This window comes from Anabas testudineus, chromosome 8 (genome assembly GCF_900324465.2).
Source record: "Anabas testudineus chromosome 8, fAnaTes1.2, whole genome shotgun sequence".
NCBI lineage: Eukaryota > Metazoa > Chordata > Actinopteri > Anabantiformes > Anabantidae > Anabas > Anabas testudineus.
In genome coordinates, this window is record NC_046617.1 from 16,745,746 (window position 1) to 16,773,721 (window position 27,976).

General features: G+C 40.2%; 2 protein-coding genes across 5 annotated transcripts; one reads left to right on the forward strand and one right to left on the reverse strand.

Annotated features, from left to right (window-relative positions):
- Positions 1-196: 196 nt before the first annotated feature.
- usp7 (ubiquitin specific peptidase 7 (herpes virus-associated)) lies at positions 197-19,931 on the reverse strand. 4 transcript variants are annotated; one of them, XM_026349892.1, is made up of 31 exons: positions 19,705-19,931; positions 15,387-15,491; positions 14,647-14,845; positions 13,060-13,198; positions 12,821-12,909; positions 12,580-12,688; positions 11,943-12,073; positions 11,461-11,515; positions 11,299-11,379; positions 10,518-10,608; positions 10,337-10,419; positions 10,135-10,244; positions 8,514-8,691; positions 8,097-8,241; positions 7,732-7,862; positions 6,964-7,098; positions 6,609-6,710; positions 6,313-6,418; positions 5,854-5,946; positions 5,636-5,703; positions 5,357-5,457; positions 4,405-4,558; positions 4,010-4,077; positions 3,216-3,324; positions 2,843-2,920; positions 2,609-2,709; positions 2,246-2,345; positions 1,808-1,927; positions 1,632-1,703; positions 1,233-1,323; positions 197-993 (listed from the first exon to the last, which is right to left on the reverse strand). In XM_026349892.1, exons 1-31 carry the CDS (start codon positions 19,784-19,786, stop codon positions 887-889), a joined length of 3,333 nt encoding a protein of 1,110 aa, XP_026205677.1. In that variant the 5' UTR covers positions 19,787-19,931; the 3' UTR covers positions 197-886. The 4 variants fall into 4 exon arrangements, with proteins under 4 accessions (XP_026205677.1, XP_026205684.1, XP_026205680.1 ...); XM_026349899.1 differs by having other exon boundaries at positions 855-993; positions 8,535-8,691; XM_026349895.1 differs by having other exon boundaries at positions 855-993; positions 3,216-3,318.
- A 2,293-nt stretch (positions 19,932-22,224) lies between these two features.
- Positions 22,225-27,956, forward strand: c8h16orf72 (chromosome 8 C16orf72 homolog). Its single transcript, XM_026351182.1, has 5 exons — positions 22,225-22,613; positions 23,730-23,810; positions 24,227-24,294; positions 24,439-24,649; positions 26,266-27,956. Exons 1-5 carry the CDS (start codon positions 22,418-22,420, stop codon positions 26,580-26,582), a joined length of 873 nt encoding a protein of 290 aa, XP_026206967.1. The 5' UTR covers positions 22,225-22,417; the 3' UTR covers positions 26,583-27,956.
- Positions 27,957-27,976: the final 20 nt, after the last annotated feature.

Sequence of the window (27,976 nt, forward strand, 5' to 3'; positions counted from 1 at the left end):
TTCCTCCTTATTTTTTCCTCATTTATTTTTAAACAGATGCCGTAGGTTCTTATTTTATTATACAAGATCTGCAGAAAGAGACAAAAAAATTAATTCATTTTTCCTCCAGCCAAAGTAAGTGAAAGAATTTTATGTAAACTTGGAAATACTTGCTTTAGTTGCACTAACGGATGGGAGCAGAAAATATATATATAAAAAAAAAAACAAAAACAAAAAACCAACAGGGGCAGTAGGGCAATTACTGAGCCTCAGGATTGATGTCAGATTGCAGCTGTTATTGCAAAACAAACAAAACTCAGGAAAAAAAACTTTGGCCCTCTCTCCTCATTTTCTGTAAGTTAGTCCTCACAAACATCCTTCCATCAAACTCTCCACAAAGCAGCATGATGCATCTTCAAACAACTCTTTATTTAAAAACAACCCCAAAAAATCTGAAGAAAAAAAAAAAAAAAAAAAAAAAAAAAAAAAAAAAGCTGGTGAGTGAAGTGGGACAAGGAAAAGAAGCCAATGGAAACAAAACTAAACAATAAAATAAACTGGAGATGGTTGGTGCAGTTTATTTTGTGGTTGAAGAATAATCCATCAGCTGCAGCAAGATCCATATCGCTGAAGACATAGTGCCGGTGTAGAGCTGTAGGTGTCCAGGCAGGGTGTTAAAAGTGATGAACTCTCTCTCTCTCACACTCACACACACATGCGCACGCATACATACAAGCACGCACGCACACACACACATACATACAAGCACGCACACGAGCATGCATGCCCACGCACTCTCTTGCACACAAGGTTGGTTACAGTCTGTGGTTATGGTGTGTTAAAGTAGGTAGGGAGGAAGGCGGAGCAGGAGGAGGATGACGAGAACAAAGAGGAAGGGCGGGCTGCTTTAGTTGTGGATCTTGATTGCTTTCTCCAGGTAGGTGTAGCGACCTCTCTTTGGAGCTTTATTGAAGTGATCCAACCCTAGCCAGGGGCGCGGGTGGGACATGTTACCTGTGAGGAAGGAGATAGAGAAGAGGTCAAACAAAAACGAACACAGCTGCACAATACTGCATGATGATGATTTTGCCGATTTAAATGTCCAACAACTCTCCCTGTCAAGTATTTGCATACATTTGTTTTATTTATGGAGCATGGTAACAGCGCGTCACACTGTTACATTAGAGGAGCACAAAGAAAACAGGAGTAGTTCTTTAAGAACTACTCTTATCAGCAGAGGAAGCGGCAAATACCTGGCTGTGGTTCAAAATCCTTCAGGTTGACCTCATATTCATCTTCAGTGATGTACTGATGCCGCCCCATCATCACAATCGCAAACTTGAACTGGAAAAAAGACAAGACTACTTGACAACCTACCACTAGTCAACAACTAGAATGAATTTAAACATAGTCCTTTGTACAACACACTGAACAATTCCATTAAAACACTGCTTAGAACTGTTCATTATGTAGCCAATGTTTTAAGAACTCTCATGTGTAATATGACCTGAACTGCTGTGACTCTTGCATCATAAGTTTAAGGAGATCAAAAAATATTCTAGCACTAAATGAGGCTGTGCAGGAGATTTGTCCAAATATTTGAAGATGACATTAAAAAAGATTTCCTGGCTGTGAAAGAAAAGCACACGTACCTTCTCAAATTCTTTCTCCTGGATGTCCAGCATGGTCTGGATCCTCCTCATTACCTCTCGAAATGACTCACCCTGCAAGATGAGAAAAGGGAATCAAGTAAGGACAACCAGAGTATTAAGCTGGTTAACTGAGCAATAAAATGTTAAGTATACAGGACCTCTGTTCACACACACACCTGTCTGATTTTGAGCAAGAAGGGAATTCCAAAGGTGCCGAAGACTTCCTTGTGGAAGTGAGCAACAGGGATTAGCATTTCACTGTCCTTGTCCAAGTCCACTTGGTCCAAAGGAATCTCCTGAGAGAGGGAGGGGAAAAAGTGACAGGAGACATTTAGTCATGTCAATTTCTGAAGTACAGGCTACGAAATATGTCTGATAGTAAGAAGTGTGCAACTCAAAATCAGCCTGCTACTTTGAAGTCAGTCATCAATTAATTGTGGTTTCATGTGAAACAGACTTAAAACTTTCAGAAGTGACAATGGCAAATTATGATCAATAGATGCTTACTGTATAAACACAGTAAGGTCAGGGCAATTACACAAGAAAATGAAAAATTACTTAAAATACCCTATAAAGAGAAGGGCGATTAAAAGTAGACACACACACACACTTACCTCTATTCTGAAGGTGCGACTGGCAGCCGGAGATAAACATTCTAGCAGCTCGTCCTCCTGGTGAACCCCAATGATTTTATAGCTTACTATCTCTAACAGCCTGCGGGCAGAAAAGAGAGAGTAACAGACAGAGTGAGGGAAACATTAATGGTCTATGGTGGTTTTTCAAATACAAACTGATTTAAATTGCATAAAGTCACATTAAACAATGGAGAAGTCAACAAAGATAATCATTTGTGGAGTTATCTTACTAAAAACAGCAGGTTTATAAAATACATCTCTGTAGGCAGTGGCAGCTGCTTTAGTATTGAGTACCTCTACTATGACATGACACACACACAGACAGACACACACACAGGATACCTGAGCTTCTCAGAGCCTTTTTCAGAGAGCTCCACTGCCTTTTTACATTCTTCCAAAAGGTCCCGCACACAGCCATGCTTGTCAGGATAGAGGGTGATTTCCTACAACACACATGCACATTTCAAGTCTGAGTGAAACAAGACATTTGTAGATACATGTGTAGATACATTCCATCTTTCTAATAGGAAATGTGTTGAAAGCATGTGTGTGTGCGTGTGTGTGTGTATGTATTACCTCCTCTCTAAACTGGCTGTTGAGCCATATGGATTTAAAACTCCTCCTGTTTTCAAAGTCTGTTATCTTCATCTTTAACTGTGGAAAAGGAGAGAAAACAGTTACTATGTATATGTCATACTTCCACCTAGAATAAAGTAAAAGAGAGCTGCTGCCACTTGCATTGTGGAGGAATATATTAGCAATTAGGCTAATGCTGCTGACTCAGTACAACACACAATGCAGCAACAAGGGTTTGCAGTTGCAAGCCATTTCATTTAGAAAACAACATAGTGATGGAATATGGTCATGAACATCAACTTTAGCTGAAGGAAAAGAAAAATGATTACACATGACAAACCCAGCAGGCCCAGAGACGGCAAATGTTTCCTACCTGCTGGTAGTACAGTTTCTTCGGCTGACGAGGCTTGAAGAATTGCAGCAGGTCCCGGAGTGTTCCCTCATAGTTGTGTCTGAGAGGATTCCCTGGACCGTCCCTGTACCTAGCCACCACACCACCAGGCAGGGGGGGAGGACAACAAAGGGGAGGAAAGAAGGACACAAAGGATGCACAACAGATGGTGGGGAAAAAGTGATGGTGGAGAGGAAAACAGATAGAGGCAAGAACAGGAGGAGAAGACAAGGACATTCATGGAGGTACAGAGCAAGAATAAAGTAGAAGAGGAGAGGGGAAGATAGGAGGGAGCCAGAGTGGGAGGAGTAAGAGGAAAACAACAAAGACAGGTGGGGGGGGGACAGGTTACGCAACATTTCTACTAACAACATCAAGTACTCAACTCAAAGTCAGAAATAACAAAAGCTGTGAGAATGACATGTCATCTTTCTATCATCAAGCAGAATCACGTATTAAACCAGGAAAACATCTTCACTACAGCCAATTTTAGAGGATACTTAAGTTCAATAGAAATTAAGTATGTTAAGCAACTTAGTAAAGTTTTTTAATTTTCAGTATTTACCAGTTGTAAAAACTCTGTATGCGAGTACAACAGCTAAATATAGTAAAGTAATATCAGTATTATGTTATTAGTGTTACTACACTTTACACATTTCACACTTTTCTCAAGTCTTTGTTTTTATTTTGGAGGGTAAACTGTCAATAAACTGCTTTATTATCACAGTAGTGAATTGCCAATGTGTGCATGTGTGGGAATGAGACAAGCCTCCTACCCCTGTGACTTAAAAAACTGCAGCAGCATGGGATCTGTGTTCAACCTCTGTGCTACCGTCTTGGCCACCTGACAAACAGACAAGACAACATTATGAGTGGGGATCACAGCAGACCTGTCAGATTTCTACTAGGAAAACATAGGAAAACAAAACATTTCAAGGGAAGATTTCAAAGTCAGTTCACTTTCACATCAACTGAAACCGTCAGGAGTAGCAGCAAAAATGGGCATCCACAGCACTTTGGAAAAATATATTAAATAAAAAACAAAATTAAATAAATTCCAAAATACTAATATGTATTGTATCTATTCCTGTCACCCCAGAGAATGCAAGCAAATCACAGTTCCACCTTCCAAACCTCAGACATCCACTGTAAGCACAGGAAGGGACCATACCTGAAAATAATTCATGCGGTTGGAGAGCGTGACCACAAAGCCAGGGTCGTTGTGGATGGTCTTGTCACAGAAAATGACATCCACGCGGTGGTAGAGATCCCGGAAATAGTCCTTAGCTGTAGGCAGCTCGCTGCTGTCGTTTTCTGGGTCGTCCCTGCATGATTGGAGGAAGGTAGGGGCAAAATGTTGAGTGTTGACAGGATAAGCCAGGAAAGACAACAGAAAAGGAGTGCAGGCAAAGGCAGACAAAAGAATAGGCAGCAGAAGGGATGGAGGGGGATGACAAGGAGAATTGAAAAAGCAGAGGCGGAAGACAGTTGAGGCAGATTCAGAGAGATGGAGAAAATAAATAGTTTAAGGTTATGAAGCAACAGCAGGATAGAAAAACAGGGAAATACTGAGGTGGCATGGAGAAAGGTTCCCAAAGTTCTCTTTGTTTCGTTGAAATATTCAATGAGAGACATGCAACTCTTATGAATGTCCCCGCCGCACTTGATATTAGGGCTGAAGCTGTTATTTTAGTAATTGAGTGTTCTGTTGATTATTTCACCTATTAAATCGAGTAATTGGATAATAATACACTTGCTTCATAAAGAGTAGCAGTAAATGTACAAGAAAAATTCTACAACAGTGCCTGTTGGGTGGCAGTCAGTTAGCTCCTCTACCTATGTTTATTTTTTTTTTTGTCTATCTTCCTCCAACTCGTGTGCTTTTCTGAGGTGATGGGCAGAAGTGAACTTGCTGGGATCTTTCTGATCTTCTGCATTTGTGAGAGGACTTTTGGTGACTGTGTCATGAGGCACATATAACCATAGAAAAAGCATGTTTTTACATATGAAAACAGCAAAAAAAAGGGCCTCATTTACTATATCTCACCTGCCTAATTTTAAATCGTTATTATTACCATTTATTTATTCTGTTCACATAAATTATACTATACAATCTGTCTTACTTCTGGAAGACAATGATGTCCCCGTCCATGAGCTCATCCAGGGCCTTGTCAAGAGAGACATCATAGTCCTGTATCCGCTCTGTTAGATTGGGCTTTACTTCCTGCAACACACAAGCAAGGAAGTGGTGTCAAAGTGTATCTGTCTGTTGAAGAGTTTTGTCAAGTTAAATAAGTGAAATTACAGAGGTGTAACAAAAAGAATAGTGTGATTTAGTAAAAAGTGAAACAGAGAAAAACAGAGGCATGAGTCAAAAGATGAGAGCTACATAAATAGATCACCTCATAGAGGATAAGACTAGTTTCCTGCTGAAACCCTGCTCTCTCACACATCACTGGCAGCAGGTCTCCTGGTTACAGGGAGAAAATAGAAAAACACAGAAACATCAGTCTTTGGATTCAGAGGACCTTTGACTGCAGACAAAGAATGAATGTGGTTTATAAGCTAAAACTTCTTTATGGTTAAGCTTGAAATAGACTTGTGTGTTATTATTACTTACTTATTTTGCAGGATATAGGTGTATAGATATGTCCACAATAATTTAAGCTTCTGGTTTTGGGGTCATACATCTTCAAAAACAACATGACATCGTCTAAAAAGAAACACACAAAGCCACTAATGATATAGTAGCACTCCTGAAAAGTAATGCCCAACAATGAATATTTAGAATTACAATTTTGTCCCAACAAAGACAATCTTGGTTCAAAAATAAGTGAAATCACTTTAAGAACAACAAGTATTATAACAAGGGTTATAACTGAAACACACAAAAAGCCGCATTGCTAGTTTTTCCAGTTCCAGGGTGCTTAAGCCAAAACAAAGCCAACACAGTCAGTTTGAGACAAAAAGCCTTAAAATTTAAAGGAGGAAAGATGCGGAGGTCATGGTTGAGAGAAACATCTACATCACAGAACTCACTGCAGAAACAGACACTAAATTATTTAGATCAGGGACTTACGGTCTTTGTCAAATTTGGGTAATGTGGCCCCGCTGGCTGCCATCTCTGGATCCACCGTCTCAAGAAATATTGTCCAGGGGTTCTCATTGTCGCTTAAGTCAATCATCTGAAAATTTAAAAATCCCCAAAATATTAATTTTCACTTTGACTAGTTAATTTATGCAAGTGATAAAAAATAAAAAAATCCACTGTTTAGGGTAGGCTACATTGGACATGAGTAGGACCTATATTGCAGCCTCAGTATAAGACAGCAGACCAGAGGAATAAAAAAAAGTCACCCAAAAGCAAACCCTTACCGACTTGTTGCAGTCAGCCTCATAATCAAGCATGGCAGGTCGTTTGGTTCCATTGCTCCGGGCCTGCATGGGCCACAGCCTCATCTGATCCTGTGGAAAACCCTGAAACAAATCAATAGGTCAAGTCATGTTCAGCAGTTTTTATTCTCATATTTAATTTTCACAAAAATGACCACAGTAAAGTGTTTTTAACTGTTTATCAATGTAGGGGAAAATAATTTATGCTGACCATCTTAAATATGGAAGCATTGACTTTACATGTAGCCTATGCATAAACAAGTCTTCTGTAGTAATAGTACATGTGTGAACATCAAAAACCACTGTTTTTATTCCCTCTCAAACATATGTGTCTTACCATGGTCTGGGAGAGGTTCTGGACAAACTCTTGGAGTGTCGAGCTCTTCAGGACCTTGAAGACTGTGTATTTCACCTTTTCTTCATCATACATGTCATTGCCCTGATGACCACAAAACTGGTCCTCTGTCACCATCTGCCAAGAGGAGGAAGAAATGAAGAAAATAACCTTAAACAGTAAATCTTGACAAAACCTCAAAGTGTGGAGCCAACAAAAAGACACTGTAGTACACAAACATTTGCCCAAACTGCATTTAAAAAAGAAAAATCATGTCAATAACTTAACAGTATTGTATAAAATGGTGCATTGTGTCACACAAAATAACTGCTGAGAGCTTTTTGTCTAGAGCCGATGCCACCTGCTCATTTTTGTTAAGACAATTAGTCTACGGGATTAAAGGCAAAACAAAAGCAAATAATAATTCATCTTTCCACAGGATAACCCTTTATCTTGGAGTACTCCATTTTGTTGCTGCTTATCACCTGCTGCTCTTCTCACAATTAAAACAATTTTGACACCGCTCAGCTATAGTGTCTACATTCTTTCAGTACAATACATGTGTAATATACTGTGCATGGTAATACAAAATATAAAAGGATATATAACGGTAATGAGCAACACTTCATTCACATCACTACCAGGTCACAATCTAATTATCACTAAGCAGCTCACTCCAGCACACCTCAAGAAATACACAGCCAAGAAAGTATTTTGAGTCTGTAAAGCAACAGAGTAAGTAAAGGCAATTAAACAGTACTGGTTCCCTACCTGGACCTGCATGTAGAGGTGAGCCTCTTGGCGCTCCTTCCTCTTCTGTGCCTCCACCCTTTTCTCTTCCTGCAGGCGTTCCACCAGCTGCTGAGGGATGTCCACGTCAGTCATTGGCTGGAGCACCTCGCCTAGAACGCAAGGGCAAATCCAAGCCATAATTTTAGTAAATGTTATCCCCTGTATTTTAGGGTATAATACAGCAGTATTTGAACCCAGTCAGTCAGACAGCAAGCAAATACAACCACTGTAGATAACTTGGTCTTTAAATTACAATAATTTTAAGTCTTCTATTTGAAAATTCCTCTGGCACTAGCCTCTTAAATATTAGGCAGAAAGGCTGAAAGAATGAGCATGTTACTTACTGAGCTTGGACTCACGGATGTAGACCAACATATATGCGTTGGTGCAATGACGTACTGAGAGGTCATCATCATGTCCACCATAGTTGTGCTCTATGGCCTCCTCCTTAGTGCACCGTGATACCACATCATCATCGAACTTACACCACTGTACAGGATAAAACGAGGGGTGGGGGGGGGGGGGGTCGCAGAGCGGAGGAAGTGAAACAATGACAGAAAATTAGGAAATTAAAGCAAAGAAGAGGACAAAAAAGGTACCAGATAAGGAAATGGGAGAAAAAGAAAGAAGAATATTTAGGACATCTTAAGATACTAAATGCTAAAAACAATAATATCTGCAACGAGTAACATCACATCAAGACCACCAAACCCATACCCACAGAATTTTTGGTGAAAGGTGTATAAAGAAATTGTTCTCACTATTGGTTCCTTGACACTCACTTTGCCGTCTCCTTTAGGGTTAAGATAGACGACGTAGTGACCGCCATGGTTGTCCCCACTGTGCACCAGCACTGCATGGAGAATGTAGTTGGCTGGGTCCTTGGAGTCTGGCTTCTGAAGAAACTCATCCAGAGGCAACTGATCTGGAAACTCAAATCTATTGACAAGAGAGGGAAAGCAGATAAATATAGAATTTGCACAGGAGTGTTTGAGAGGATATTTATTTACATAAAAAAAAAAAAAAAAAAAAGTCAGACATTTTTACACACATATGCAGGAGAAGGATGAGTGAGGGCCGATGCTAGTTAATCGGCCACACCATATATTTTAACAGTGAGAGACAGAAAAATATCCAGAAAAACATATTTCAAAAAAGTAAAAAGTTGAGTTGCATTTCAATGAGTGAAATAGGTATTTGACCCTTTAGCAAAACATGACTTAGTACTTGGTGGCAAACACTTGTTGGCAATCAGAGGTCAGATATTTCTTGCAGTGCAGTTTTCCTGTCCCCTTAGCAGAAAAACACTTCCAAAGCATAATGTTTCCACCTCCATGTTTGACGGTGGGGATGATGTTTCTCATAGGCAGGCATTCCTCTTCTCTGAAACATTCAGATGTTCTTTGGCAAACTTCAGACTGGCATATACATGTGCTTTCTTGAGCAGGGGAACCTTGAGGGTGCTGCAGGATTTCAGTCCTTTATGGCGTAGTGCGTTACCAATTGTTTTCTTGGTGACTGTGGTCCCAGCTGCATTGAGATTATTGACAAGATGCTGATTCCTCAACATTCTCATGATTATTGAAACATCACAAGGCAAGATCTTACATAGAGCAGTAGAACGATCTTACATTGATAGTTCTATTGTGTTTCTTCCATTTGCAAATAATCGCACCAACTGTTGTCACCTTCTCACCAAGCTGCTCGGCAATGGTCTTCTAGCCCATTCCAGCCTTGGATAGCTCTTTGGTCTTGGTCATGTTGAAGAGTTTGGAATCTGATTGACTGCCTCTGTAGACAGGCTGGTAACGAGCTTAAATTAGGAGCACTCTCTTAAAGGGAGTGCTTCTGCTCTCAGCACGTTCACTGTATAAACACCTGGGAGCCAGACATTTTGCTGATTTATAGGGGATCAAATGCTTATTTCACTCATTCAAAAGAAAATCAATTTTAAAAAAAGTTATGTGTTTTTCCTGGATATTTTTGTTGTTATTCTGTCTCACTGATAAAATAAACCTACCATTAAAATTATAAACTCAATCTTTTTTTGTCAGTGGGAAAATGTACACCATCATCAGGGGATCAAATACATTTTCTCCTCACTATAGTGTTGCAGCCTGCAGAAAATGCACCGACTAATTTTCTCACATTTCTGTGCAGATAGGTCACAGCATGCTATTCAGTGTGTCTAGGCCGAAGTGCCATTTCTGGAAATAGACTGCTCCTTTTAACTATGTTACTATAAACCCTACCTTCTCTATAATGATGCCTGAGCATTAGTGTGATGGGAATGATCTACTTAAAGCAGGCTGTGTGTACTCAATTAAGCAGATTTACAAAAAAAAAGAAAAGAAAAAAAGACAGCTCCAGTGTTTGTTCTACCTGTCATTAATCTTGATGTTTTGGTCAGTCTGTGGGTCATACATAAACCTCATCAGCTGCAGATGAAGGATTGGGGGGAAGGTAAGGAACTTCACTCCCTTTTCTGCTTCCTGCAATACAAACATAACATGTCAGATATCTTCAGGACATCTTTCCAAAAGACAACACAAATAGCTTAGATCAAGTCAGTATGAAGCCTCACCTGCAGGCCATGCTCTCCGGCATCATATTTATTGTCTCCATCTAACTGCTCGGTTGCAACATAATCTTTGAAAGACTCAAAAACTGGAAAGATACACAGAGCATGGATGAGCTAAAGGAAACCACAGTAATGAAGCAGTGTTTCTCTATTTCAGTAAAGCTGTGACAGTGTTGCTACTTACTGTTTTTCTTTCCTTTTATGCTAAGCTGAATGTCATAGTAGTCCTCTATCCGCTCTGATCGGTAGTCCACATGCTTACATTGGATATATGACTGCAGAGTGAGAACACATAAGGATCAGGGTACAATTCAACTGGTAAGTCACAAATATATATTTTTTAAGTGTCACTTTTTGATTTAATCCCTTTCTATTAATAAACTGTGTTGAGTTAGATAACTGATTTGAAGGCCCTTTCTTCAAAAATAAATCTTTTCAAGCTAAACTTAAGCTTGCAGCTGAACACACAGAAAAAGAAAAAGTCTTTGGAAGGAAAGTTTATGGTCAGATCAGACAGAGAGAGTTATCTGGTCATAAAGACCAGAGGTACTGTAATTGGCAAGTTATTTTAAGGGAGAATTACACAGTTTATTTGTCCAATATAAAAGTTTCAAGGCTTTCATTTTGCACAATAATGTCAGTGTATGTACAGTAAAGTCAGACATTTACAAAGACTCATCATGGACATGTCTTGTTAATGCTGGACTGTCAATTGATTCTTTGAAGAGTGCTTTTTCCAGGACAGAATTATCCTTAACATCTTTAATAGAACCCACATGAATTTGGTGCAATTCATTCATTTAGGAACACGGTTAAAAATGATACAAAAACATTTTTCGTACAGCTGGTTATTAGGCATTCAACCCAAAGAACATCTTTACTCATCCAAACACACAGTATGCATCGTATAGCAAATTAACTGTAATAGTAACCAGGAAGAAGTATTAAAGAGAAAGAAAACATACCACCATCTTTCCTCTAAAGAGCTTGGGGATTGTTCCCTCAACACAAGTGCCTTTCATTTTATTCTCCACATTGTCCAGTAGCTGGAACACACACACACAGAGTTTGTCAACTGCTTAGCATGTATACAGAAATATTTTTCAAGAAATTATAAGAAGACTCACCACTCTGCACAGCTCCTGTACATCATGCTGCATGAAGCTATCTAGTGTTTCCCACCTTCATATTAGAACAAAAGAAAGCAAAATGATAAATCTAAAAAACTATTGGAAATTAAATTAATGAAATTATTTAACACTTAAAGTCTTTGCTCTGCAAAAATGACAATTTTGCACCAGCAAGAGCAGCAATTAAACCATCAGTTCACCACTGTTCTAATTTTTATTCCAACTACAGAAAACAAAGTAGTCTGTGAAACAGTCACATAAAAGAACATTTTTCAACTTTGGCTGAAGTTGCTAAAAGTTTGCCAGAAGATGTTGCAGTATCAAATCAAGCTGTGTGTGAAGGTCTTCTTGAGGCTATTCATACTGAGCAGGTCATTTTCTAACCACGTTAAATATTTTCAGCATTTAAATAACAACCAAAATATATAGAAAAAGCACAGTTAGTCATGTGAGCCATCAATAAAAAAAGTCTATCCTACCCAAAGGACTTTGTGAGTTTCTTGGTGCCGACAGGTTTGTCGCTGTGTTGCAGCTCGTAGAAAACCCTCTGCAGTGCAAGAGGAACGCTCTTGGACGAGTCGTCTCCCTCTGTGGGCATCATGTACACTGCCTGTGAAGAGCAGAAAAGAAGGGAGCCTTCACACCAGGATTTGACTGATAGCAGTTTCAGAAAGCTCCTGTTGGCAGAATCTAATAAACAACATGGCACCCCGGACCCCATTATGTCATGTATAGATTGGCCACTGAGCCCTGAGCTCTTTTGCAGGAACTACACCTAGTCAGTACTTTCAGTACAACTATTTGACCTCAAAGTAGCATTAAGAGTGTAGTAAATTAAAGGGCCTCAGTGAAGCTAGATGTTAGTGGCAGTGTTGCTACAAGAATATTAACTTAGTTGTTATATTTACATGCAACATGCAGAGTAGATATAGACACTATGGATATTTCAATATACATATTCATATTTTGCCTGAATTCCATTCACAGACATTCATGCAAACACAGACAACATCTTCAGATTAGCTTAAGCCATTGCTTTGAGCAAATACAGAAATCAACACACTCATACAATGCACATCATACAAACAAAATTTCAAACAAAAAATAAAACCATACCCGTCTTAGCTGATTGGTGAAGAAGAGCGTCTGTAGCAGACTATTCATATAGCAGGTCGCTCCCTGGTTCTTTAGTCCAACGTAGCCTGTGTGTTTCTTAGAGTCCCAGCTATTTACAGAGATAAAGATGATGTTAGGGTTATAATTCACAAAATCTGAACAGAGAAATTGCAACCTGCAACCACTGTAGAAAACTCAGGAGAGAGACAGAAAACTACAGGGAAAATTAAAAGTTACATACGCTACTCCATGTGGAGCATCTGCCTGGACAAAGACCTCAAAGGTGACCTTGTCATCATCAATGAAACCCCTCTCTGGGTCAGTCACATCCTGAAACCCATAGCCACAAAAATAGTTAATATTGAAGGACTACAAGCAAAGCAATATGCACAATCCAAACAACAATATATTTGGTGTTTTTTCATCCTTTCTGTAAAACTATAAATATTAATTTGACATCATTTCCAGTGTGTTACTTACACTCCAGGACATGAAGTTTGAGAAGCCCCAGTCATTCTCTTTGTGAAAGAACAGGTGACTGATCCTACGGCTAAAGGATTTCTCATCGTCTTTGTAGTTGATGATCTTCAACATGGCCTGTGCGTGGCAGGACCATGACCTGAAATAACAAAATGCAGAAATTTGTTAACACAGTGAGGGTTTGAATATTTCTATTTTAACCATTTAATTTTTTCCCCTGTAGAACATTTGCTTTTCTTATTGTCTTTGTGCATCTTGGTTGTGACTGTTGTTATTGTATATAAAAAGAATTTTATTACATGATGAAACCAATCAGCACCATCAGCAACTAAACTATTGTTATACCTAAGACTGAAATGTATCAATACACCCATATCTCTAAATTGTTATAAACTAATAATATATATTAATATATCAAACACATAACAACTGATGCACTTGTGCTTCAGGTCACTGTCGTGTTGACAACTGAACTGCCAATTCTGAGGTGTCTCTCAGTCCCTGCTGGTGAGAAGCACGCTCACAGCATGATGCTTCTGCCCCCAAGATTCACCATAGGGAAGGTATTTCCAGGCTATCTTTGTCTCATAAGACCAGAGAATATACTTCCATATACTATAAGAGTCTATTACTTGCCATTTGGCGGGGGGGGGTGTGGCTTCCGCCTTGCCACTCTTCCATAAAGGTCTAATTAAAAGTGTGTTACTGACACATTTTTACTTCCAGCAGATTCTCAAATCTCTTAAGTGACCGCTGAGTTTTTTCTCACCTCTCTGTCTAGATCCTGTTTGTCTGTTAACTCAATTTGTCTGGGCAGCCACCTGTTGTGTTAGTTTCGGCCTTGCACAATTTCCCAATTATTGAGGGCACCAGGTACGCATAAGTCTTTAAAACCTTGCCCTGATCTGTGTCTTGACACACTTACATTGCTGAAGCCTACAGCAAGTTACTTGGACTTCATGACTTATTTTATCCTGACATGTAGTGTAAACTGTGTGATCGTCATGATGACCAAATTAAAATTCTGGGATCAATCTTGATTATTTCCTCTGAGCTTAATGTTATATGAATGTAGTTGCTATTTGTTCTTAATGTTTCAGTTAGGTTTAGTAGTTTCAAGGTGTGTATAGTTTGTGGAAATTGAGTTATTACAATGTGCAAAAAAATGAATGAATCATTACAGGCTATGCAAATCCATTGGAGTTTTTGGGACTCTTGTAACTGATTTAATTATTGTGCACATGAGGGAAGGATTCAAGAAAGGACTCTTCACACTGATGTAAAGAACTCATCACACTTATGTAAGTTCTATGTTTGCAGAAGAGATGTTATTGCTGTCTACGAGATGTGAAGCCATGGAAGTTGTGTTAATGTGTAGATTCTATTCTATCTTTATTATTATAGCCCAACTGGCCTGACCATGCTATTAGACGTTGCTGCTCACTTGTCAATAGAAAAAAAACAAAAATAAATTCAAGATTCTGAGGAGAACATTATGCAGTACTGGTATATTTCTGATTAAATGATGGTGTGTGTCTAAACTCTATATAATGCCCCTTAAATCCCCCACCCCTCCAAGACACTTACGTGGAGTCTGACTCTGCATTACACTGCAGGAAGAAGCCCACGCTCTTCTGGTGTGGCCGGTCAGGATAGAAGCGTGGCATCACCATAATCTTCCATGGAAGGTTACGGACAAAGCAGGACGGGCTTAGCACTGACTCACTGAGGCGGCTGAAGCGCTCTACCACATACCGGAAGGTCGCCTCTGACCGCCAACTGGTGTCTGTGGATAGATGGTGAAAGGTGAAAAAGGAAGCAGAACAATATTAAAAAGTTGATAGGTAATTATAAAACATTAACTAGAATCCGTGCTCACAAATGTCGTCAAGGACAATGATGTCCAGTGTCTTATCTGGTAGCTCAATTGTAAAGGTTTTAGTGCTTCAAGTTCAAGAATTTGAGAAGTGTTTCATTAAAAGTTAGAAACATGATACCATCTGTGTAAGTATCTGTAGTTTAAACTGATTGTTAGATTATATTAAGGGGTCCTACAGGGGCCTTAGCCAAGACTTCTGTATGTTTACTCTGCATATAACAGATAGCATTATATATAACATCATGTTTTAGGATAACTATTAAGCTGTTAAACCCCCTGCCAGTTCCAGTATGCAATACACTGTTTACTTACATATAAAATAGGTAAGGTAAACTTAAAATGTACAAGATAAAATCTGATCATTGCACAGGGAAGTTATCTTCCTGAAACTAGTTTCTAGACATGCAAAAATGTCTATAATTGGTTTGTTTGTGGAAATCCTTCTCACCATCCTCCATGTCCTCCTCTGTGTTGTTGTGTCCATCTGCCATGGCCACGTTACCATTGATCACTGGGTTGGCCGGGATTCTTGGAGGGTCATCTGTGTCCCCAGCTTTAGAGAGGGAGAAACACTGTGGTAAGACTAAATGAACAGCAGTGATTTAGCATAAAAAGCAGACTAAAGCTAGAGAAGAAAACTGGCTGAGAACTCTGGCAGGCTGACCTTCTACATTGTAATGTGCCATGATATGACTTTGGTTGTCAGTTGTCGCTATATAAACTCAACTGAACTGAAAATTGTTGTACAAAAAAAAAAAATTCAATAAAACGTGGTATCATGCACTAACAAATGTCCAACGTCCTATAACCCCATAACCTATAATGTTAATATACAAAGTAAAACAATGCAATGATTTAAAAAAAAAAAAAAAAAAAAAATACAGAGTCATCCTTTGGTTGTAGGATGATATATTTTCACCATGTCCTGCCCTCGATCTAAATTTAGATTGAGGGCAGGACAGGGTGAAAATATAATCATTTAAGGCATACAACATCAAATAAGACTAGACCTGCTTTTTTAAAGCAACCCCACAACTAGTATCCATCTTTATCTTGCGCATTTCCACATAGCGATTCCTCCCTTCTCCTTTCATAAACTGGGAATACCCTGCTGACACAGCATGACAAGTCTTCTTTGCCAGTCTGTGTGTCAGAGTGAGGGAAACAGAAAGTGTGTGCTTAACAAAGACCATGCAACAGTACAGTAGGCTGGATAATTATGGACACAATGCAGGATTAAGCAGCAAGTCATTGCCCAGACAAAAACACACGCGCACAGAGGACAACAATTATCCCAGATGAATAATGAGACAGCTTAGAGCACATTCTCTTCTGTCAAAACAAATTGATGACAGAATCAGAGGAGCTTTGCATAGGCTTCAATGATTGAGTGAAAACTGATTAAATGCTACAGAAGTCAGACAGCACTGATATGAGCAGGGATATGCCTCCAAATGTGTTGCTGTGTCAGCCTGTCTCACTGTGTTGCTCGTCTTCATTCAAGCTTACAGATGCAGTGGTATCAGTCGTGTGAGTCTCACAGTAACATTACCGGCCAAGTCTTTCAGGAGACTGACCTTGTTTTGCCAAGTGGATTACACCCCGCTAATGGAGTCTGTCAGTCAACTTCACGACAACTTCTTGTCCCACCCACTTTCAGTCTATCTTGAAAACTGCGAGAAGGGGCTGCACTACATCCCAAAGCTTGGGATATTTTCAAGAATACTAAAATTGAAACCTAAACTTCCCCAGACATGTTTTTAATATTTAACATTACCCCAACCACTACCTTCATCCAAACTTTGGGAACTAATGTTTACCCTCTGACGAGTACATACATATAATGTATTAGTTATATGTTATATTTGTTATACTTGTTATACATTTTATATTTGACAAACAAAATACTAAGGCTTTATGTGAAACTTATGGCCACTTAAAGTGCCAGGAAAAAATACATAATATTTATAAACTTGTTATCAAGAAGCATCACGGTAATCGATCTGAAAACCTGTTATGGTTCCACTACAACAGTAACTGTTAAAAAGGACAACGTATCTTTCCATTCAAGTGAGAAGTGTTCTAATCTACCCTAATCTTATAATCTTTCAAGTTCACAGCAGAAACAGAAAATGGCACATAGTCATCATGAAACATTCTCTCCTATAAGATGTTATGTTGATCAGAGAGAAACAACTCCAGATGTGTGTTTAACCTGCAGCAACAAGATTAAACAGCACAGCTAATCCTGTTACTATTACTTGGCACTAAGAGGTTGAAATGTTGTCTGATGCATCAGACCACTCCAAGATGTTTCCCTTGTTTTCTGAATGTTGATGGAAGCCGTGAAGGTACCAAGCTTCCATAAAAGGTATCATTAAATCCAATAATATTACAAAATGAAAAACTGATCTGAATAATTTCACGTACGAGCATGTTACTCATATTCTTTGATCTTGTCCTGTTAGAGATGATTAATTTTATAACAATGACATTTCAGGTAAATAGTTTTCTATATTTTTGAAGGCTGTGGCAGACATTGACTGCATAGCAGCAACAGCTTTCATCCCACTTACACTGCTGTCTAATATTATAGACAAATGGAAGAAATGAGGTACATGCTGCTTTTAGAGGTCACAAATCTAAGTGAGTTTATTGTGGTAACTTGTTTTCATAGTCCTTGTAAGGCTGCAGCGCACTGGGAGATAACCCAAGAAGGGCGAACCAGCAATTGTGATGGTGAGGAAGTCTGAAGAGTGAACCTGCTACATGTACAATTTATTAAAATCAGTGGCTAATAAATGGAAATGTCACCTAGAGTGGTTTTCACCTGCTTATATGAATAACTCAATCGTGCTTTTATATCAATAAAACCATGAAATAGACTAAATTTCCAACAACAAACAATGATGTGTGTTTACACAACATAAAATCACTAAAGCTAAATGACGCAGTGATGCTGAGGATTCCCACAAGCCTTTAGTATGAGTGAGTGCAAAACTGACATAAGTAAACAGAAAAAAAAAAAACAGAAAACAAAACAAAAAAACAACAACAAAAGACACTAGGAGAGCGAGTGTTCAGTGTGTAAACCGCTAACATTGTTGGCCCTGATTTCACACCGGACTAACAAAAACACAGATCATTAAAAATGGCGAGCTCCATGCCGTTTGGTCTTCAATACAATGAAGCAGCAAATCCCCGCGCTGCCCCTGTGCGGGCCTGGCTTACCGCAGCGGCGACTACCGTTACTTGCCAGCACTGCCACACGTTTCACATAAAACACTGTCAAACGCCAACATATACACTGATCAGCAACTAAGACAAAGGGCAATTTATATCCAGTGCATTATCTTCACGTCTACTTGAATAGCTAGCTAAACTTGTTGTAGCCACCTTGGTCAATTTTGCAAATCAGGACTGACGCATCTGCGTTAGCTTTCTAGCTAACGAGCAAACACTAGCCGTAGATGCATCTACAGGCCGCTAACATTAGCTGGAATCACTAGTACCAGCTAACAAGCTAGTATTAATGCTCGAGAAAAAAAAGACATCCAGACTGTGTAAATTATACCGCAGGGTAGCAAAGACAGAAATGCGAAAATATCGTTTTTACGTGAGGAAAACATTCAAGGCCTAACATTCGAGACAAGCCATATCGGACATTGCAAAATACAAGCCACCATTTTGGAACGCCACACACCCCCTCCGTGAGCATTAGCTCGTCTGCTAACTAGCATGCTAGCCAGCGAATGAATGTAACCAAGTGGGTATAGTAGCTAATCGACTAGCTTACAATAAGCTGCCCCACTAGCTATGTTCGCGTCTTACCAGCTTATGAACGTAAAGTAATAAAACAGATAAAGTTACCCGGTACTGTACCAACTAAACGTACTGACAACAAAAGTTACCACGTTGAAGGTGCTGTCTTCACCACGTAGGGCCAAACGTGATTATACCCTTCAGTTAACCGATATCGGTACACTACAGGCCCACATTTGATGTACAAGCCATTAGACACGATGCTAACACAGTTTTACAGAGGCGTAACGGCACTAGCTCTTATATCCAACGGTTATTAGCTGGCTATATTTTCACGTTACCAGTATGCGCAGCAACCCAACTGTTAGTTTATCCACGAAATAAGGCTTTGGTGAGGAGCGCCGGTGATGATGATAGCTGTCAAACCACCCGAAAGCTCACAGTGGAGTCACAGTAGCAATATTAATTTACCTAGCGAGGGATCCGTCCTAATTACAAGACTTGCAACCATACTGTTTACAAACATTTATGCTAGGTTTTCTGAAGTCATCGGACCTGGAATTCGGGGACTACATACGGATTCTAAACGGCGACGATTTGTCAAACTGGCTCTCACGACTTGTACGTTGACAGTTTATTCAAAATTAGCGTTACTGTGACCGATCAGAATGAATGATTAGTGTGGCTAACAATCGCTTACTGTCCATAAACATCTGTTTTTGTTTTATCTGCAAGCCACGGTGTATTACGAGCATACGTAGAAAAACACAAGCTCCATTCGATTATAACGCAAAATGAGGTCAGCTCCACACAAGTATGCTGCAACGGACGCACAATCAGCAAAAATGCAGCCGGCTACCTAGCTAGCTTCAGGCCTTCGTGTTTACTGTAAAGTTGAGCTCAGCTTGTACGAATAAAACTTCATGCATTTCTGGTGCAGCTCCTAAATTATTACAAAACATGTTGTTAAATGTGTGTTTCCCCTTCGTGGCACCGCTTCTTACCTTCCATCTCCATGTCCTCTGGTTCGCTGAGCTGCTGCTCGCCGGCTTTCTGTTGCTGCTGCTGAGTGTGGTGATGGTTCATGCTGGCAGCTGTTGTTGTTGTGGTTATGATGCGGTGCTCCCTGCTATCTTTGGTAACCTCGACCTTGTCCAGGGCCGGCTCGGGGGCGAACCGGGTTCTGGACTGCTGGTGAGGTGTGGTAGGATGTGGAGGTGGGGTGGACAGGTCGAGCCTTGGCGGCCGGGCCTGCTCTGTCGCGACCTCGGCCTTGTCCGCTGTCAGCGCCGGGGAGTGAGGAGGGGAGGTCGGCGGGGGAGCGGGTAGAGAAACGCGGACGTATTTACTCGCTATTCGCCCAATCTCGGCGCCTTGGGTGGGTGCGAGTCGCTGGCTGACGGCAGGGGGTGGGATGGATGGACCGGGCTCCGAGGAGGGAGGCCCGCAGAAATTAGCTAAATCAATCCGGCTTTACCCCGGGAAATGTGGGGCAATGAGACAACTCACAGCACGACCTGCACCTTGAGGAACAATTACCCTGGTTAGAGCTAGCGGTAAGCTACCTGACACTAGGCAGCCAATTGGTGAAATTGGTACAACAGCAGTGAAAACAAAGGCTCATTTGCTATAGACACACACTCAACAACTTTGCCTGCGATATCCCCAGTCCGTGTGCTCCTCCGTCTGGGGGAGAGCGGAGGAAAGAGCTATCCATTCAAACCAGTTTCCAATCCAGAATAGCACTAACGTTATTTGGAAGTTCGCGGAGACGAGAGTTGCCACGGCCCGACATAAACCAAATCCCGCAACCGGCCTAAAACCGTAGACGACTAAACGCGGCACTTCGTTGCATTTCTCGCAAACCTCGTGTTTTTTGTTATGAGGGATGCGCCCGGTCGTACAACGTTAGCCTGAGCTGTGTGGCTCTCAACCCGCTCCTCCCGTGGTTTGTGATGTGTTGAGTCTGAGGTAAATCTCAAAATGGCGGCCGCGCTCTTCTCTGAAATGTCACATCCGCATGGAGATCCAAACACTGGCCCATCCCCGTCCAGGTTCACATCCATGTTAAATGATAGGGATCAGGCGAGTGCGTCTGATACATGGGGAATAATTAACAGTAGTTAATATTACTGCTAGTTATGGTAATGAATAACAATTATTACATAAATGAAAATGACAAACATGCTGCACTCGTGGCCCAGTAACTAATTTGCTTGACTTAAACATGAAAAATCAATTTGAATGTCTTCACAAACTCGTTACCGTACAATAGTGAATAATACTAACACTACTTCAACTAATAATAATAATAATAATAATAATAATAATACTTTTCTAGAACTGATCTGCACTTTGTGGATAGTAGCCTTGTCAAGTTCCTAAACGTGTCGCCATTATAACATATAGTATATTACAATTATAATTTTTCCAAGGGCCTAAGAAAAAGTCAGCTCTCCTAATGTCACGAATACTGGATTTAGAAAAGTCCCTTAGTTGTACGAAAACAAACGCAGTACGTTTCACTTTGTTTTTTCCACTGGAGCATTGTATCTGCTATTCATAAAATATAATAATAGGCTATAACACAAAAAAAGAAGAAAACCACAACCATGGTATAGGATCATAGATAAAAAATATTATTAAGGTAATATATAAGGTAATATTCTACAAAAAGTGAAGCCATTACTTTATCATAAAGGGAAACGTTTCATTACCATACATTATCATTACATTACATTATTGTTATTATACGACAGTGTGTATGACAACAGACGTCCAATTTATATCCACTATTCTATCTGCAGTGCTGGCTGAACACAGATTAAGACGATCTGAGGAGTAAATGGCTTCATCCAGTGGAATAAAGCAGTACTACAGTCGGAGTTGGCATCTCATGTATTTGAGTTTAGTTAGTGTTGTGGTTGTTCTCTGTTGAACATTTTTTAAATATACATTGAACAAAAGAACTAACAGAACAGGGAGCTTGAGAAGAATAATAAATGACAAGGGAAAAGCAGAAAGAACAAAGAGATCAAACTAGTAAATGTGCACCACAAGTCTATACTATGAAATTAATACTGATTTAATATATTAAGAGCTTTGGTATTTCTTAAAATAATTTAATACTCTCAAAATATCTAGTAATGCCATTTTTGAGAGTAGGATATAGTGTCACTAACTCTATATTTACGAATAAATAACTTTAAACATAAAACGTGTTATAAAATATTTATCCTCTTTCTTCTGGTCATCAGAAATGTACAATAAGATATATTTTATTTTTTATTTTATATATTCTTTTTTATGATAAAACCCTAGTACTCTCTTGCAAGCTTTAGTGTAATTTTCACTGGGGTTCTTTTGTGCCAATGCTGTGACGGACATATCGAAGAACCACTAATATTCTGAGAAAAAGCCTGAAGTCCACCCTGCAGTTCTCGTTTGACCAATGGTGTAGAGCGGTGGGCGGGATCGTACGCATAACATGATTGTGTGCGTTGTATATATATTCCGACGTCGGCAACTAGGAAAAATAGTTAGCTAAGCTCATCTTCACAGATGGTAGCAATGGGGCGCAAAGCAATATTGTAGTGCGAAGTAGTCAAAATACGTAACTCTATTCACTTATCTGCCCACATAACTATTTATATAGTGCCCGTATATTCATATTTTTGACGATTAAAAGTATATTTTCCTCAAGTTGTGGTGCATTAAATGGAGGACAAGAAAGAAGACGGAGACTCGGAGATACAGGAACACGGACCCGAACACTGGTTCTCAAAATGGGAGCGGCAGTGTTTGGCCGAAGCGGAGCAGAGGGAGCTGAGCGAGGAGGAGGCCGACAACGACCAAGATAAACTGTGGCATCTTTTCCAGAACTCCGCCACTGCCGTGGCACAGTTATACAAAGGTTCTAACTAGAGCTTTCTGTTTGGTTGTTTGTCTAACACACAACTATGTTGCCCGTGTATTCTCGGAGTTGGGCAGTGTGTTGGTTAGTTAGCGATCTGGCATTTACCGAAATTTGCTGTTAACTAGCTAACGGTATTGGTAGAATGCTAATGGCTTGCTAGCAAACTCGCTAGCCAGTACTAGGTAACGTTCACAGCTGATTTTGCAATGCTAATTATAGCTAGCATGTGCTACCCAGAAACAAAAACGAGTTATGAACTCCAGTCCGGTGTTATAGTTACAATTATTTTGATAATTAAACTACATCACGTAGACAGACTGACGTATATATAGTAGTTTAAACCAACATTAATGTCTTTGTCAGAAAGCTAGCGTGTTGACACCAAGTTGGACAGCAGCGAATAGCTAACGTTACGTTAGCCGGGCTAACTAGTTACAAAATGGCGATGGTAACGTTAACAACAATCGTACGCGACATTCCCAGATGGCAGTTTTTTTGTACACTGTCAATGTTACCAACTGTTATGACGCATCCAGTTCACTGTTTAAATCGTTTATACATTTTAAAAGCTACCAGAACAAAAGTGCCCACTTGGTTTAAAACGCTCGGATTGCTGCCCAGTGAGCAGTTTGTTTAGCAACGCTTAGCTAGCGTTACAATCACAAAATGGCGAGGATAATATTGGTCAGCATCTGTGTAAATATTTGTTCGCGAACAAGCTGCTGTGGTTCAGGTGTTTTCACATGAAACGAATGATTGTGAAACGGATGGAGTTCGCCTTAAGTCTATGCATGTTTGATGTGTATGTCTGGCACGGATTTGCAACTTTACTGCTGAGGGGACAGTTAAGTTGGTGTGTCCGTGCTCTCTTGGCCATCTAGCGCTTCCTGACAGTTATTTTTATGTCAAACTCTGTCCCTGTAATTGTAGATGCAAGACAAAATGGCGAATGAAAATGATCTTCACCCCAACCCTATAATCACTAGGCTGTTGTGCATCAGAGTTTTTGTTATCATTCCACCATGTTAATCTTTATATCCTAAGGATATTTGCTTTTAAATTATGTTTGCATATCACATGTAGAAATCAAACATTTTTCCTTGCCTTCCACAGATCGAGTATGCCATCAACAGGGCCTTTCATTGTGGGTGCCATTTCAGAATGCTGCTACAGCAGTTACTAACCTATATAAAGGTAACCCTCTTCTCTGTATGCCTGTGCATTTCTTTGCAGGATTTATTGATCTGCCAACTACAACACCTACAGTTGTTTTTGTCCTACAGTTCACCATTATTGACTGTAGCTGGTTATCATTGTACTTGTAAATGTAGGCATGTTTTTGTTGATGGTCAAACTCCCTAAGCGGGGGAAGAAAGCCTGAATACTATCACTATCAGCTCCGTATTGATCAGTCTGTCTGTTGCAGGGACTTGTAGGTTTTTGTATTAGAGTTAAATATGTGTTTATTATGAGTGAAGAAAAGTAGCCTGCATTATAAAGTTTGCATATAACAGTGTCAGGAATAGCAGGTGAGGTCTCACCCATTTCTTTCTGGTCTTGGATCAAAATCTATAAACTGATTATTTTTATGTTGTCTTCCACCATCACAGAAAGTGTAGAGGCCCATCAGAGAAGCTTTGATCGGGGCGTGCAAATAGGCCATCAACGCCGTAATAAGGTGGGTCTTGTTCCTCCATTACCAGGCTGTTTAGGATTTCGAAACATCGTTGCCAAAGAGACAAAAATAATTTCAGTGTTTGTTAAAAGATGATGAAACATCATTGCTAACTGATGGATGCATCACTCTTCTGCTGAATTGCAGGACATGTTGGCCTGGGTGAAAAAGCGTCGGAGGACCATCCGTAGAGAGGATCTTATAAGTTTTCTATGTGGCAAAGCACCTCCACACAGGAGTAGCAGGGCCAGTACACGACTGGCCATGGTAGCTCCCAGTCGGGCTAATTCTCCAGCTGAGACTGGCTCATCTGTAGAAGCAGACCTCCAGCCATTCAGGGAGGCCATAGCACTGCATGGTAAGAAGTGTTAAGAGCAAGCCTGGCTCACAGCTTACACACTAGTGGTCAGTGTAGACATTTTTAACCGCTAACTTCCCCTTTTTCTTCATGTGTGCCCAGAGTTTGTGACCTATTGATTCAATAAATTGAATACATTTAAGGTTATCGCAGTGTACTTTAGAATAGTTGTGAGATGCAGTTTTTCATTGTGAGAGACTTTCTTTTCATGAAGGAAAAGAAAAGTGGATACTTGACTGATACATGTGTTGTCACCTGAATTCGTACACAGTATCTTCTTTAAGAACTGAGCTTGTAAGTGTGCGTAAGAGAGTGCACTTGTCTTTCAGTCATCATTCACTGCATCATGTGGCACTGAGATAAGGGCATGTTGTTTACATGTGTGTATGTCCTGGCCCGTTGGAAAAGAGGGCCTCACTTTTTTGCATGTTAGTGAAGCGAGAATGTCTTTGGATGGCACCATTTCTATTTGTAATTAAGGTATGTTGCCATATGTTCTTAAATATTAGTATTTCAGATTTAAGGATTAGCTGAGGACAGACTTTACGTTAGACATTTGGTGGCTAAAGTTAAAAAACACCTGTGTCAGGATCACCCTTTCTCAGTCATCGCATACTTTTTGTATTTCACAGCTGTTGTTTGTCTGTCTGGTAGGACCAATATATGCAGTTAGATTTACATGGAACATTTTTTTTTAATTTTATTAACTGCATACTTGACTCTGTTAAACAATCATATTAACATTGTTTGTTGATGTAACACAGATTTCTAAGAACTCTGACTTGTTATATCACAGGTACTGGTAAGAAAAGAAGTCTTAGTGCAGCCATGTCTGTTTTCATTGCTGTGAAAGTAATTTTGTTCAGCCAAGGTTTTGGCATCAATGACCTGTGTCTTTTTGGCATAGCTGCTTCAAGTGTGTTTAGTGGAAAATATCTTAGCAATGCCTTTTTTAAAAGACTTGAACCACGTGACTCGGCTCTAATCTGTTATCTAAAATGGAGAGAGAATTGCATGGAAATAGCTTGAGCAAGTGACATCACAAATTATGAAGCCCTGTCAAGGAGCTGTTAATTTGCTGTGTGCTTCACACATAAAGGAGTCCACATATTTTTATAGCTCTGGTTTTAGCGATGAGAACATAAAGTGACATCTGTGATGTATAGCAGAAATTAATATGTACAAACCTCACAAAAATGTGCAGACCATCTTGAAGTGTCAGGACATGGCCAGTTGCCATTTGACATCACAAAAAGTGTTTCATTTTGTGTTGATGGATGGCCAATGTGCTGTAATTATGCTGTGGTAACTTGAAAGACCACACAGACATCCTTGCATGAAACAAGAATCGACCCTAGTAAATGCTGAATGAAATGGATCGTGGAACATGCAAAAAATAACATGATGCTGTGCTTAGTCTACCCTTTTAAAAGGTTACTGTGTGGGTTATCCCAACTTATAAAGTCAATAAATAATGGAGATACATTAAGTGACAGTAATTAAAGCCTTGATAATTTGTATACTTAATAATATTGTATACTTTGTTTATCCAGTTTCTCCATCTAATGATGGTTTTGTCTGTTGCTGTTCTCTTTCTATTCTTCCCCTTCCTCAAGGTCTGAGTGGAGCCATGGCAAGTATCAGCGTGCGTTCCGGTGCTCCAGGCTCTCCCACACATGTAAGTGGGAGCAGCAGTAATGGAGGAGGTACTGGTGGAGGTGGTTCTTCTGGCTCGGGGTCTGTGTGCCGTAGCAGGCGCAACGGGCTTCAAGACGTCGACCTGAACACTTTCATCTCAGAGGAGATGGCACTGCATCTGGACTCTACAGGGTCTGCCTCTGCTGGAGGAGGGGGGACCAGGAAACGAAACTCCACCCAGTGTAGTGATGTCATCACAGACTCCCCTACACACAAACGCAACAGGATGATCTGATCTGCTGCCTGCCTGTGTGTGTGAGGGTGTGGGGGAAGCCTTCAAAGCCAAGGCCAAGGAGAGGGGAATCAATGGGCTTATGTGGGACAGAAGTGCAGGATGGGTAGACTGATGTTTGGATGCCTAGCTGTGCAGAAAGAAACGGGCTGAAAGTGAAAACAAAGACTGAAGGCACTCGGTTCAGTCTAATATGATGTTGGACAAATCTTTTCTTCGTCATCTTTCCTGACACTATTACAACAAATCACTGACCTGCAATCAGAACACTTTGTGTGTGTGTATGTGTGAGAGATGGTGAGATCTGGACGACATCACACACTCCTCAGTCGTCGCTGCCCTGGAAAGGAGACATCGCACACTCCTCAGTCATTGCTGCCCTGAAAAGGAGACGCTGAAGGAAATCAGACTCGTTATGGGATGCAAACGGTTCTCAAAGGGGTGAAAATGCACTCTCTGCTTTACAAGTAAAAGCCACTTGATCCTTGAAGCTTTTGTGCCCTTCCCTCACTTAACCTCCCGCATCCTCACCCATCACCTTAATAAGGAAGTGAGGACAATGATCAAATCATCTCACTCTGTCAGTTGAGTTGCTCGCCAAATGTTGGATCCAGCTCTTGTCGGAGACTCGCCACTGCATCAAAACAGCCCACCTGTTTGTTTGTTTTTTTTTTTTTTTTTTGTTTTTTTAAAGTTGTTGTTACTTCATCATTGCAGCTCTCAGTTGGTGCTGCCTGTCAGTGGTGGCGCTCAGTCCCCCAGTAGTATGTCTGTGGCAACATCTTGCGTCACCTGCCGCTTGTAATCAGTTCTGGCTACTTGGCTGATGGCACATGACTACCAATAGCAGGCTATTGATGTTTGGATATTTAGACCTTACTCTCTAACTACTCTGTTTAAAAAGTGGCTTATTTAGTTCAGCCAGTTGCCCTTTTTGCTTTTAATTCTACAACCACAAGTGTTAAATTTCTAGGTTTCTTACCACTGTTTGCAGCAGTGATAGCCAAGTTAATTTTATGTTCTTCTCTACCATGTTTTTTTGTTGTTGATGTTCAGGATAATGGAAAGGAAAATATATTTTTCTTTGTGTATACAGCTTCTCAGACAGCCCATTTTCTGACTGCGATGCCCTCTCTCCCTTGATCCTAGTCTTATAACGAAAGCAGCTGCTGTTTTATGTGATCGTGTGATTATTGATGAGTTGCAATAAGGATTTTTGCACTTAGCTTTCACCTCGAATTCATGCAAACAAATCGGCACTTCCATTGTATCCCAGTTGTAGCCTTGTCCAGTCCTAAACAGGTCCACTTAAGTTCAGTCAAACATTACTTGATGGTTGGTGCTTAGATGAACACTTGACTCAAAAAAAAAAAAAAACTCTCGCACCCACGTCAGTC

Bases quoted from the DNA above. Each gene is read 5' to 3' on its own strand.
- c8h16orf72 (XM_026351182.1), top strand. From the start codon at position 22,418: ATGGAGGACAAGAAAGAAGACGGAGACTCGGAGATACAGGAACACGGA. The intron at 22,614-23,729 runs GTTCTAACTAGA...TGCCTTCCACAG, and splicing joins CGTGGCACAGTTATACAAAG to ATCGAGTATGCCATCAACAG. The intron at 24,295-24,438 runs GTGGGTCTTGTT...GCTGAATTGCAG, and splicing joins GCCATCAACGCCGTAATAAG to GACATGTTGGCCTGGGTGAA.
- usp7 (XM_026349892.1), bottom strand. From the start codon at position 19,786: ATGAACCATCACCACACTCAGCAGCAGCAACAGAAAGCCGGCGAGCAG. The intron at 5,947-6,312 runs GTAAGTCCCTGA...GTTTCTTTTTAG, and splicing joins ACCCAAATTTGACAAAGACC to ACGATGTCATGTTGTTTTTG. The intron at 5,704-5,853 runs GTAAGTAATAAT...CCCTGTAACCAG, and splicing joins ACCTATATCCTGCAAAATAA to GAGACCTGCTGCCAGTGATG.